Source organism: Macaca mulatta, chromosome 7, assembly GCF_049350105.2.
Source record: "Macaca mulatta isolate MMU2019108-1 chromosome 7, T2T-MMU8v2.0, whole genome shotgun sequence".
NCBI lineage: Eukaryota > Metazoa > Chordata > Mammalia > Primates > Cercopithecidae > Macaca > Macaca mulatta.
The window spans coordinates 50,034,133-50,046,332 of record NC_133412.1 but is presented as its reverse complement, the minus strand read 5'-3'; the positions used below and the strand labels follow the sequence as shown (position 1 = coordinate 50,046,332).

General features: G+C 40.8%; 1 protein-coding gene across 1 annotated transcript; it reads right to left on the bottom strand.

Annotated features, from left to right (window-relative positions):
* Window positions 1–264: 264 nt before the first annotated feature.
* TMEM202 (transmembrane protein 202) lies at window positions 265–11,458 on the bottom strand. Its single transcript, XM_001092825.5, has 5 exons — window positions 11,378–11,458; window positions 10,874–11,129; window positions 1,545–1,694; window positions 1,080–1,211; window positions 265–606 (listed from the first exon to the last, which is right to left on the bottom strand). The coding sequence occupies exons 1-5, from the start codon at window positions 11,456–11,458 to the stop codon at window positions 407–409; spliced, it is 819 nt and encodes a 272-aa protein (XP_001092825.4). The 3' UTR covers window positions 265–406.
* Window positions 11,459–12,200: the final 742 nt, after the last annotated feature.

Sequence of the window (12,200 nt, the reverse complement as noted above, 5' to 3'; positions counted from 1 at the left end):
GCTTTCCATCCGGAGTATACCCAAAGCCACACATAATAAAGAAAATTCTAAATAGAAGTAATTAACGTTCTTCTCCATGGGCCTTTCTGGTCCATGAGATCCCTCATACCCAAAGAAGTCTCTGGTCTACACACTGCATCTTTCACTAGTTTCTTTCATTCATGACTCTAAACATTGTTGTTTTCTTTTAGAAATGTTTTTCTTAAGTGAGTTATTACTTACTTTATTACTATCATACCTATTTTGGATCCAATGCACGCAAAAGACATTTCATCAGCTTTAATGTTGTCTCCTCCAGTAATATGGACATGATATTAGGAGGGTTTCCAAGAATTTATGCGATCAGTCCCAACTCAGCTTCTCCCCTGCTTTTAAGACAAGCTATAGTTAGGTTTTCCTATCACCATCACAGTCCTGCCTCTGGTAAATTTTTCTCTCTCACACTTAGAGATTCCATCTCAGACCTTGGCTCTTCTTCATCTTTAGCAGGTGATACTGTAGTCACTGGACCAACCCCCAGCCTTGATCTCTCTGTTGGAATCACAGTGACGTTTTCATCACGGGCAGGAGATCTGGAAGTTAAGTAGTTGAGAAGAGAGATGATGCCTAGGGGAAGGGAATAATTTGAGGTGAGGTTCAATATGCAATGGTCTTTTGGCTTTTAAAATTCTTACTCCTCCTTTAATAACCAGTTCAAAAGACATCTTTTCAGTGAACCCCTCTCTTCCCCAGCGGAGTTACTTTACCCTCTTGTGCTCTAATTGCATTATAATATTTCTCAGACTGGTTAGGACAAAGCTTGAACCTCCTGGATTCAAATCATAGTTCCACTATTTTCTGTGTGGCCTTGGGCAAGTTACTCAACTCGTCCATGCCTCACTTTGTGATAGAACAAGTTACTAATGCTAGGTTTTCAGACTCTAAAATCCACCCTTTCTTCATTATGCCACATTAACTCTCTAAGTATCAATGTTCTGAAAAGAAACAGTCAGTGCTTCTACTTCTCCTAGATTATACCTCCCTTTCCAGAAGCGATTTCCCTATCCATCCTTCTAGCATAGAGCAGGGGAGTGACTCACCAGCAAACATGTAAAAGATGTCACTGCACCAGTTAAGATAATAGGCCCACAGGAGATCTGAATCCATGGCATCCCTAGTATGCCAGTGAACCTGTGCCACAAACAGGTTGAGGCAGAGGAGCAAGCAGGTAGCTAGGACCGGAAGAAAAAATGTCACAACCCATCAGCATCTTCAGTCTGCCTTCCCCGCCACCACCAGCTCTTCAGCCTCCAGAGGCCATATGTATAGCAAGGATCAAAAAGATAAAAACTTGGGGATTGACCAAGATGAGAGAACAGGATCTATACCCTGGTAAAGTCAGCGAAGGTGTGTTCTATATAATTAGATAAGGCAGATAGCTGGCAAGTTGGTGTGATACTGAAGAAGAGCAAAGAGATAAGAAAAAGAGTATAAGAGTTTCACAGAGAAAATTCGTTACCTTGATTATTACCATGGTAAAATACCCTGCCGATCTAGGTCTGTACCTGAGATGAAGCTGAGCATGGATACCTTCAGATCCAAGTTGGTGGTCATGCTTCCTCGACTAGGGAGCCAAGAGCTGAAGAGCCAGCCAAGGCCAATGAGTATGGTAAAGACAGAGATGAGAAAGAAGGCCCTGGAATATTGGAGATAATCTGCATGAAGAAGAGGAAAGGAAAAGCGTGGTTAGTCCAGTGAGGGAACTTCCCTTAAAAAGGCCAGACAGAGTCTTAGAGAAGGATGTAAGAACAAAGGATGATGGAGCAGAGCTTGCTACATGACATCCTTTTTGCTTGGAATTTCTTTACTATGATTGTTAAACTAAAGATAATATACAAATACTTCTGCATGCATTGATTTAGATATAAACTAGCTTATAAGAGGTGTTACCAATGACAAAACAGATTAAACTTTTTTCTTGTTTCTAATTCTAATTCTAAAAATAATAAGTAATATGCATCCAACATAAGCATTCAAAAGACTACAAAAGAACAAAGAAGCAGGAAAAAAATCAGCCACAATTTCACTACCTAGAGGCAACCATTGTTAATATTTTATTTTATTTTTCTACCCTCTGTGCATAGTAGATATGATACTAGATATCATGTGGGTTTTTTCCTCAAGAATATATGATGTGATTTTCCCCAGGTATCTGTTGTAAATATTATTTTCAGTGGCTACAAAATATTCTATCATATCAATATACTTTGCTTAATGATTTACCCATTGTTTAGTTCCATTTGTTTTTCACTTTCAGCTGTATCTGGCATGTACAGGCCTTGTCAGCCTATGACTACAAAATGAAGTCACATTTACTTTATTTATTTATTTATTTAATTATTATTTTTTTGAGACAGAGTCTCACTCCGTCGCCCAGGTTGGAGTGCAGTGGTGCAATCTTGGTTCACTGCAGCATCTGCCTCCCGGGTTCAAGCAATTCTTCTGCCTCAGCTTCCCGAGTAGCTGAGATTACAGGTACATGCCACCATGCCCAGCTAATTTTTTGTATTTTTTTAGTAAAGACAGGTTTTCACCATGTTGTCCAGGCTGGTCCTGAATGCCTGACCTCAGGTGATCTGCCTGCCTTGGCCTCTCAAAGTGCTGGGATTAAAGACTTGAGCCACCTCGCCCAGCCTCATTTACTTTAATTCCCATATTATGATGATTTCAAGCCCCAATTTACCAAACTGCAGGAACCTATCACAAAGTGTTTCCCCCACTTTTTTTTTTTTTTTTATTCTGAGAGTCTCTCAAAGTCCTATCTCATATTTGTTCAAGTTGTTCTTATCCAAGTGCCACACCTCTCCTTCTTCCATCTTTGGCTCTAGGTGTCTTCTCTTTGGCTCTGCCACTGCGGACCGGATGTTGGTAAGAGCAGCAGGGATATGCTCAACCTTACTTTTTGCTACCACATCCCTAAGATGCAACAGGTTCTTCGACTTCCCCATCCATATTTTGCTGAAGATTTAGAAGGTAACTTATAATTACAAGTAGCTGTAGCTTTTCTGAGCTACCAGACACCCAGGAATATCTTCAGTAACCTTTATAAGGTGCCTCCTTATTTAGCTTCTTTTTCTGTCCCAATGTAGTAGGGACCAGCTCACCCCCACCCCAGTGGTTACAAAGTTCTCTAACCACTTATATGCCTAAGAATCCAAGTCCAGCTTCTGAGTAACTCAGAGAGCAGAAATTATGTATCAAGCTTATCCAGTCTAATATCTGGCTCCTTGTTTCATTTTGTTCTCCAGAACCTGCCACTTACTAATATGATGAATTGCAGGAATTTCCATTCAAAGAAACCACACCCCATCCACAGAGGTTAAGTTGCTCTGTAGCTGCAACAAGTGAGCCACATTAAAACATAGTAATTCACAAGCTGCACATTTTCTGAATACTGGGTTATTCAGAATTAGCAGTATATGTAGCCAGCCAGAACATAAGCCCAGACTGAGCTGTATGAAGCCCAGGGTAACAGGCATGCTTTGTGGTATTTAGTCCACGATCCTCTATGAGCTCTAGCAGCCCTTGTCTATAGCCCTGGACTATTGTCTTTATAGCCCTCTGACTATAGCTAACTGGACTAAGCATGGGAACCTGACCCATCCTGGGACAATTTTATTCTTATGCTTGGAAATTGGATTTCCTCTTTTGCTTGCTTGAACTGAGAAGATGTAAAGTTTGACCGGCGTATCACCTTTTAGGCACTTACACACTAATAAACAGGAAAAACTGAGCTGTAGAGATAAAACAAAGCATAAACAAAGATGAGTGACAAAGTGACTGTAGAAAATCTGAGTGCCTGGCTGGCTTGATTTTCTTTATCTGAGATCCCAGTATCCCCTGGAATTCCCTAAGGTCCAGCGAACTTCCTGCCTTGGGAGTCTATGTTATTCCTCTGAGCCACATTTTTTTTTCCTTTATCTTTTTCTTTTTTTTTTTTTTATATATATATGTACTATTTTCTTTTTTTTTATGTACTATTTTCTTTTTTTAAATTTATTTATTATTATTATACTTTAAGTTCTAGGGTACATGTGCATAATGTGCAGGTTTGTTACATATGTATACTTGTGTCATGTTGGTGTGCTGCATCCATCAACTCGTCAGCACCCATCAACTCGTCATTTACATCAGGTATAACTCCCAATGACATCCCTCCCCCCACCCCCTCCCCATGATAGGCCCCGGTGTGTGATGTTCCCCTTCCCGAGTCCAAGTGATCTCATTGTTCAGTTCCCACCTATGAGTGAGAACATACGGTGTTTGGTTTTCTCTTCTTGTGATAGTTTGCTAAGAATGATGGTTTCCAGCTGCATCCATGTCCCTACAAAGGACACAAACTCATCCTTTTTTATGGCTGCATAGTATTCCATGGTGTATATGTGCCACATTTTCTTAATCCAGTCTGTCACTGATGGACATTTGGGTTGATTCCAAGTCTTTGCTATTGTGAATAGTGCCGCAATAAACATACATGTGCATGTGTCTTTATAGCAGCATGATTTATAATCCTTTGGGTATATACCCAGTAATGGGATGGCTGGGTCATATGGTACGTCTAGTTCTAGATCCTTGAGGAATCGCCATACTGTTTTCCATAATGGTTGAACTAGTTTACAATCCCACCAACAGTGTAAAAGTGTTCCTATTTCTCCACATCCTCTCCAGCACCTGTTGTTTCCTGACTTTTTAATGATTGCCATTCTAACTGGTGTGAGATGGTATCTCATTGTGGTTTTGATTTGCATTTCTCTGATGGCCAGGGATGATGAGCATTTTTTCATGTGTCTGTTGGCTGTATGAATGTCTTCTTTTGAGAAATGTCTGTTCATATCCTTTGCCCACTTTTTGATGGGGTTGTTTGTTTTTTTTCTTGTAAATTTGTTTGAGTTCTTTGTAGGTTCTGGATATTAGCCCTTTGTCAGATGAGTAGATTGCAAAAATTTTCTCCCATTCTGTAGGTTGCCTGTTCACTCTCATGGTAGTTTCTTTTGCTGTGCAGAAGCTCTTTAGTTTAATTCCTTTATCTTTTTCTTTGAGATGGGGTCTCAGCTATAACCCAGGCTGGAGCGCAGTAGCATGATCTCTACTCACTGCAGCCTCCAACTCCCAGACTCAAGCAATCCTCCCACCTCAGTCTCCTGAATAGCTGGGACCACAGATGCACACCATCACACCCGGCTAATTTTTTGTATTTTTGGTGGAGGTGGGGTTTCACCATGCTGCCCGGGCTGGTCTCGAACTCCTAAGCTCAAGTGATCTGCCCACCTCAGCCTCCCAAAGTGCCGAGATTACAGGCTTGAGCCACCACACCTGGCCGATTCTTCTGAATCTTTACAAATAAGTTCACTGTTTAGCTTACACTAATTCAAATGATTTTAATATTCAGAACACCAAGGAGCACTGTCGAGGATATTTCCTGTCCAACTCCAGCCTAACATATAAAGTCCAGTTCCTCTTCTACCATGAGGAGAAGACTGCAACTTTATGTATTTCTTACAAATCTCTCTGTGTTATCTTCTCATCTCCTGAAAACTACCTAAACAAGATCCTCACAACTCCAAAGGAACAATTTAAAGATTTACAGCATAGAAGAGTCTAACCTTCCCAAAGTAACTAAGTCTATTAGGAATAATCATATACAACAAATTATATAAACAAACTAAACACTTAGATTCAGAGTCTAAGACATCTGCATTTGGTTAACTTTATAGTTTTTTTATTCATATTACTATAAATAAATAAACGTCCAAAAGCTGATTTCAAGCCTCTATCTCCGGTAACACCAAAGCTGATTTCAGCTTTTAAACAACAGTTTTTACAACAGCTTACTCATCAAAGTTTCAAAAATCTTAGGATCTTAATTACAAAAGGCCCTGCTTGTATGTTTCAGTAAGAAGCCTTGGTCCAGAAAAAGGGGTGCCTGAGATAAAATGAACAGCCCTGTGTCACCTGTCTGGGTCAACTGTATCCAAACATTTCTGAAGTTTTCCTTACTGATATACTTTGATGCGGTTAAACTTAAGTTACAAGAACACCAAGGCACCTCTCCCAGCTTACTGAAGCTAATACCTTGGGAAGAGAAAGGATGTCACTTTCAATTTGAGGAGGAAGTACAAATCATCTGAAAAACTTGGTAAGATTTTTGTAGATGTTCTCAGGATCAGCCCAGCGTCAGTCAGTAATGCTACACTTCAGAGTACCATCAGGTAAGATGTAAAACCCCTACCAAGATTGGAGGGGGCACCACCCAACCAGAAAGCAGTAGTGTTCTGTGGCATCCCCTCAGATCTCAGTGAAATGAGAACATTCACCATTTGGCAGTTTGTAAATAATGGGTGGGATCTCCTTCTACTGTTGTGGAAGTAAAACTTGGCCAGGGAGCTTTTGGAAAGTGGTGCTGCTGGAGACAAGCTGGGGAATCAGCTCACTTATTTAGCCAAATCTGAACTTCCACGCTGCTGCCACTGTGACCGCTTTCAAGGCACAGAAGGCAATACACAACTTCTCCAGGCTCAGATGAGGTGCCCCAAGTGGGTGATTTTGGAATGGAAACGATCCTGGATGGAGACTTAGGACCCTGAAGAGGTATCTATGAAATCTGCTTAGTATTTAGGTGCCCTTGTAACCCAGCTGGAGTGCCAGAATAAAGCATCCCTACACAGCCTGGCAACGTGTACTGTATGGTGGTTCCTAGGTTCCTAACTCTAGGGTGCCCAGTGACTTGACAAAAAGGCTTATCCTTTCTTTCCCACGCTCTGCAAAACAGTTCAAACTACTCTCTGTGCAATATATCCTTTACATTTCAGCCTGATCTCACCAGTGCTAGGGGAAAATAACAGAAGGGTCTGTTCTACACTTGAGACTTGCAGTAAAAGTGAAGGATACTGTCCTTTCCTCCCCATCCCTTCTTCATCCCATTAGCAATAGCCACAACAGAGAGGCTATCAGTCATCTAGATCCGGGTGAAGTCAGAGACAGAAAGAAGCACAACACCCTGAAGTGAGCCCAGGGAATAGGAATATGAGCATGCACATTCTTAAACACACCTGAGATAGCCCCTGTGAAACTTACGAAAATGACTAAAGAAACTGTCAGGGAGGGGAATGAAATTCTTGCAATCCAGTAGGTAAAAGTTTGAAGTCATTGAATTGGAAAGTAATTATTAAACAATAATGTATTCAGAGGCCAGGTGCAGTGGCTCATGCCTGTAATCCGAGCACTTTGAGAGGCCGAGGCAGGCAGATCACCTGAGGTCAGGAGTTCAAGACCAGCCTAGTAGGCCAGGTGAGGTGGCTCACGCCTGTGATCCCAGCACTTGAGGAGGCTGAGGGGGGCAGATCATGAGGTCAGGAGATCAAGACCATCCTGGCTACCATGGTGAAACCCCGTCTCTACTAAAAATACAAAAAAATTAGCTGGGTGTGGTGGCAGGCGCCTGTAGTCCCAGCTACTCAGGAGGTTGAGGCAGGAGAATGGCGTGAACCTGGGAGGCAGAGCTTGCAGTGAGCCGAGATGACGCCACTGCACTCCAGCCTGGGCAACAGAGCAAGACTCCATCTCAAAAAAAAAAAAGATCAGCCTAGCTAACATGGTGAAACCCCATCTCTACTAAAAACACAAAAATTAGCTGGGCGCACTGATGCACACCTGTAATCCCAGCTACTTGGGAGGCTGAGGCAGGAGAATCGCTTGAACCCGGGAGGCAGAGATTGCAGTGAGCCAAGATCACGCCACTGCACTCCAGCCTGGGTGACAGAATGAGATTCCATCTCAAAAATAAATAAATAAATAAATAAATAAATAAATAAATAAATAATGTATTCGGGCAATAATAACATTATATTGTTGCCACAGGGAGATAAGGCCTGGAAATTTTGATTACATTTTGGGGAATTTCTTATGAGATCTGTATTGCAGCCTAATTACTGACTCTTGAATTAGAACTAGTTATAATAACATGGAAAATAGGGTGGATACTTGATTTATACTTGTGTACCTTAAGGATTCAGTTGACTTTAAATAATCAGTCTGTAGAGATAAAGCATAAACAAAGATGAGTGACAAAGTGACTCTATAAAATCTGAGTGATTGGCTGGCTTGATTTCCTTAATTTTCTTTATCTGCATAAAGGTGAATCCAGGGCTTCAAGAAATAAACTATTCACTGCTTAAGTGACATAATTTCGGGATTCTAATGCATTAATTTTTTTTTTTTTTTTTTTTTTTTTGAGACAAGGTCTCACTCTGTCATCCAGGCTGGAGTACAGTAGCTCAATCTCAGCTCACGACAACCTCTGCCTCCTAGGCTCAAGCAATTCTCCCACTTCGGCTCCCAAGTAGCTGGGATTGCAGGCGCCCACTACCATGCCCAGCTAATTTTTGTATTTTTTGTAGAGACAGGGTTTCGCCTTGTTGCTCAGGCTGGTCTCAAACTCCTAAACTCAAGCGATCCCCCACCTCAGCCTTCCAAAGTGCTGATGTCAGAGGTGTTTGAACCGGAGCAACTTTATCTTGAATAGGGGCTGGTTAAAGTAAGGCTGAAACCTACTGGGCTGCATTCCCGGGAGGTTAAGGCATTCTTAGCGCAAAATACAGGTCATAAAGACCTTGCTGATAAAACAGGCTGTGGTAAAGAAGCCAGCCGAAACCCACTAAAACCAAGATGGCAACAAAAGTGACCTCTGATCGTCCTCACTGCTTATTATATGTGAATTATAATGCATTAGCATACTAAAAGACACTCCCACCAGTGCCATGACAGTTTACAAATGCCATGGCAATGTCAGGAATTTACGCTATATGGTCTAAAAAGAGGAGGAACCCTTAGTTCCAGGAATTGCCCACCTCTTTCCCCGAAAACTTACGAATATAACTCACCCCTTGTTTAGCATATAATAAAGAAATAGCCATAAAAATGGGCAACCAGCAGCCCTGGTGGCTCCTTTTCCTATGGAGTAGCCATTCTTTTATTTCTTTACTTTCTTAAATTTGCTTTCACTTTACTCTATGGACTCATCTCGAATTCTTTCTTGCCCAAGATCCAAGAACCCTCTCCTGGGGTCTGGATCAGGACCCCTTTCTGGTATCACTGGGATTACAAGCTTGAGCCACCACACCCAGCCCTAATTTATTAAAGATTTAAATAATAATCTTAAGGCCGAAATTTTAACATGGGCACCCAGTTACATAAATATAACTGCAGTTTTATCTTTTTGCCCAAATCTTTTAATCCATTTCTAGTTATTTCCTTGGAATTAATTTCTAGAAATGGAATTATTTACTCAAAGGAGATGAACATTTTTAAGTCTCTGGATGCACCTAATCATATTGCTTTGATTATACCAATTTGCATGGTATGTACAGGAACGCATATGGGAGTGTATAGCAGTTGCATCATCATTTAAAAATCTGTTAATATGGTGGTTGAAAAGTTACATCTTGTTATTCATTTACCTTTCTTTAATGATTGATTGAAGTTAAATTATTTTTCCTATATTTATTAGATAGTTATAGTTCTTCTGTGCATGTCGATTGAAAAAGAACTTATTTGAGTTTATGTCTTTAATACTTTGTGTATCCTTTTACTATATTAAGGCCATCAACCTTTATCTTTCATAATTGTTGCAAATATTTTCTCTAGTTTTCATTTTATGCAGTTGAATTGTCTGCCTGCCTTTGATTTTAGTTTCTTCTCAAGATCATGCAGGAAACTGTCCCTTAATTTCAAATGTCGCAGCCCATGGCCAAATAACTGATGCTCTACCTCAGAGTTGGGCACAGGTGCTCCCCTCCTGCTTATGTGAGGAGAATAGATGAGATCTCTGCTTATGTGAGAATAGATGCTTTACTCACACATGTTTTCTTTCACAATACCCCTTTCATTGTGTAAATTTATGTCTTGTGGGTGATGGGAAAACTGTCAGTGTAATGATATCTTTCCTCTAAGTTTTTGGTTTGATTGAAAAACTCATGCATATGATATTTTTAGCCCCCAAAACTTATATTAAAATATTTTGTGTTGCGCTTTCAGATTTATTTAAATTCACATAAAATTTGACATAAATAATATTATTTTCATAGTTGGCATTTGTTATACTACATATCTAATGTACATTTAAATTCTATTCCACTGCTAGGAGAAGAACAAGCTGACCTTGAAAGTCAAATCTAATAGAGTTTAAGATATTTGCTTTATCTTCCAGCTATGATCAATCACCTCTCTTCTAATTCTGCAAGCCACATTAGAATACCAATCACATTGCTTAGCAGTAACACCTTGTAAATGAGTTATTCCTAGGGCAGGTATGGTAGCTCACACCTATAGTCCCAGTACTTTGGGAGGAACACTTGAGGCCAGGACTTTGAGACCAGCCCGGGCAATATAATGAGAACTTTCTCTCCAAAAAAAAAAAAAAAAAAATTAAAAATTAGCCAGGAGTGGTGGCACACGTCTGTAGTTTCACCTACTCAGGAGGTTGAGCGGGAAGATTGCTTGAGCCCTGGAGGTGGAGGCTGTAGTGAGCAATGATAGTGCTATTGCACTTCGGCTAGGTGATAGAGCAAGAGCCTGTCTCTAAAAACAAACAAACAAAACAAAACAAAACAGTTCTTCCCATCAAGTAAAAAGAGTATAACCCATTATTTAGGACAGAAAACGACCTGGAATAGAAGGGAGAAAGGGCACACTGAGGATACCAAAGAAAGATCCATCCTACACTTGGAGAGGTGAAAGCCAAAAGATCTTGGAGGAAGAAAGATGAAGGGCCAATCTGTGTGAGCAGAAATCTCTGCAATTGTGTGGGGCCTGTGGCATTTAATTCAGTGGCACTCACAGGGTGGCTTGGGTGTGTGGTTCCAGCACAGCTCATGGTTGCATAAGGTCCAGAGTCCTGCGTAGAGCTCAAGGCCATTCTTGATCACCAGGAACTGTACCCAGTTCAGTGGGGACATGGCGATCAGCATTAGGAGGCTAAAACTACAGAGGCTGCCACAGAGTATTCGGATGTAGATGTGTGCCTGATCCATAAGCTGCTGCTGCCTTTGGGATGACATCGAGGCACTTGGATGTTTCTTGGCAGGGAGGGTAGGCTACAAGGATGAGGGAAATATTGCCTACCCGAAAGGATAACCCCTGATCCCCAGGGTCACCTGCTTTTCTCTACCTCAAGCATTCCCATGTGTCTTTGATTTAAGGATATCTTGCCCTACTCCTAAAAAAAAAAAAAAAACCCACAATTTTCAGGGTGATCTTTTCTGTCTTTAGGATGCTCTATGTAGCCCCGCCTTTAAGTAAGTCCTCTTTTTCCCATCTGACTTCCAATTAGATACCTCCTCACCCTTTGGTATTTCCGGTTCCCCTTTATCTTGGGAACCTCGGGACTGTGGAAAGTCAAGGTTAAATGTTCCCTTCGCTCCATCTTGGCAGTCGGTTCTCTTTCTAACTGCCACGGAATTTGTCTCTGCATCTCCTCACACATGCTGGCAGAAGCAAAAAAGGGCCAGGACCCATGGCACAGATCCTGTTTCTGTTTTATTTATATTTTTGGTCTGGTCAGCTCAGGAAGAAATCATCATATTTTAAGCATGTGCATGTATGTGTGATGCTCCCCACCCTCCATTCTCCACTACTCCCAACTCTTTTATTAAATAAATCCACAAAGATTTTGTTAGCAGTGGCTGTGTGTCAGGCTTTGTGCTAGCTTCTGGGACACAAAAATAAGTAAGACACAGTTCCCTCACAGCGTATAAAAAAAGAGGAACTCATATGCTTGTTGGCCACATGTATTTCTTCTTTTGAGGAAGTGTCTGTTCATGTCCTTTGCCCACTTTTTAATGGGGTTATTTATTTAAGTTCCTTGCAGATGCTGGATATTAGACCTTTGTCAGATGCATAGTTTGCAAAACAATTTTCCCTTTCCGTAGGTTTTCTGTTTACGCTATTGATAGTTTCTTTTGCTATGCATAAGCTCTTTAGTTTAATTAGATCCCATTTGTCAATTTTTGCTTTTGTTGCAATTGCTTTTGGCATCTTCATAATGAAATCTTTGCTGGTTCCTATGTTCAGATCATTAGAGAAATTAAAACCACAATGAGATATCATCTCACACCAGTCAGAATGGCTATTATAAAAAGTCAAAATAATAACAGATTGTGGCGAGG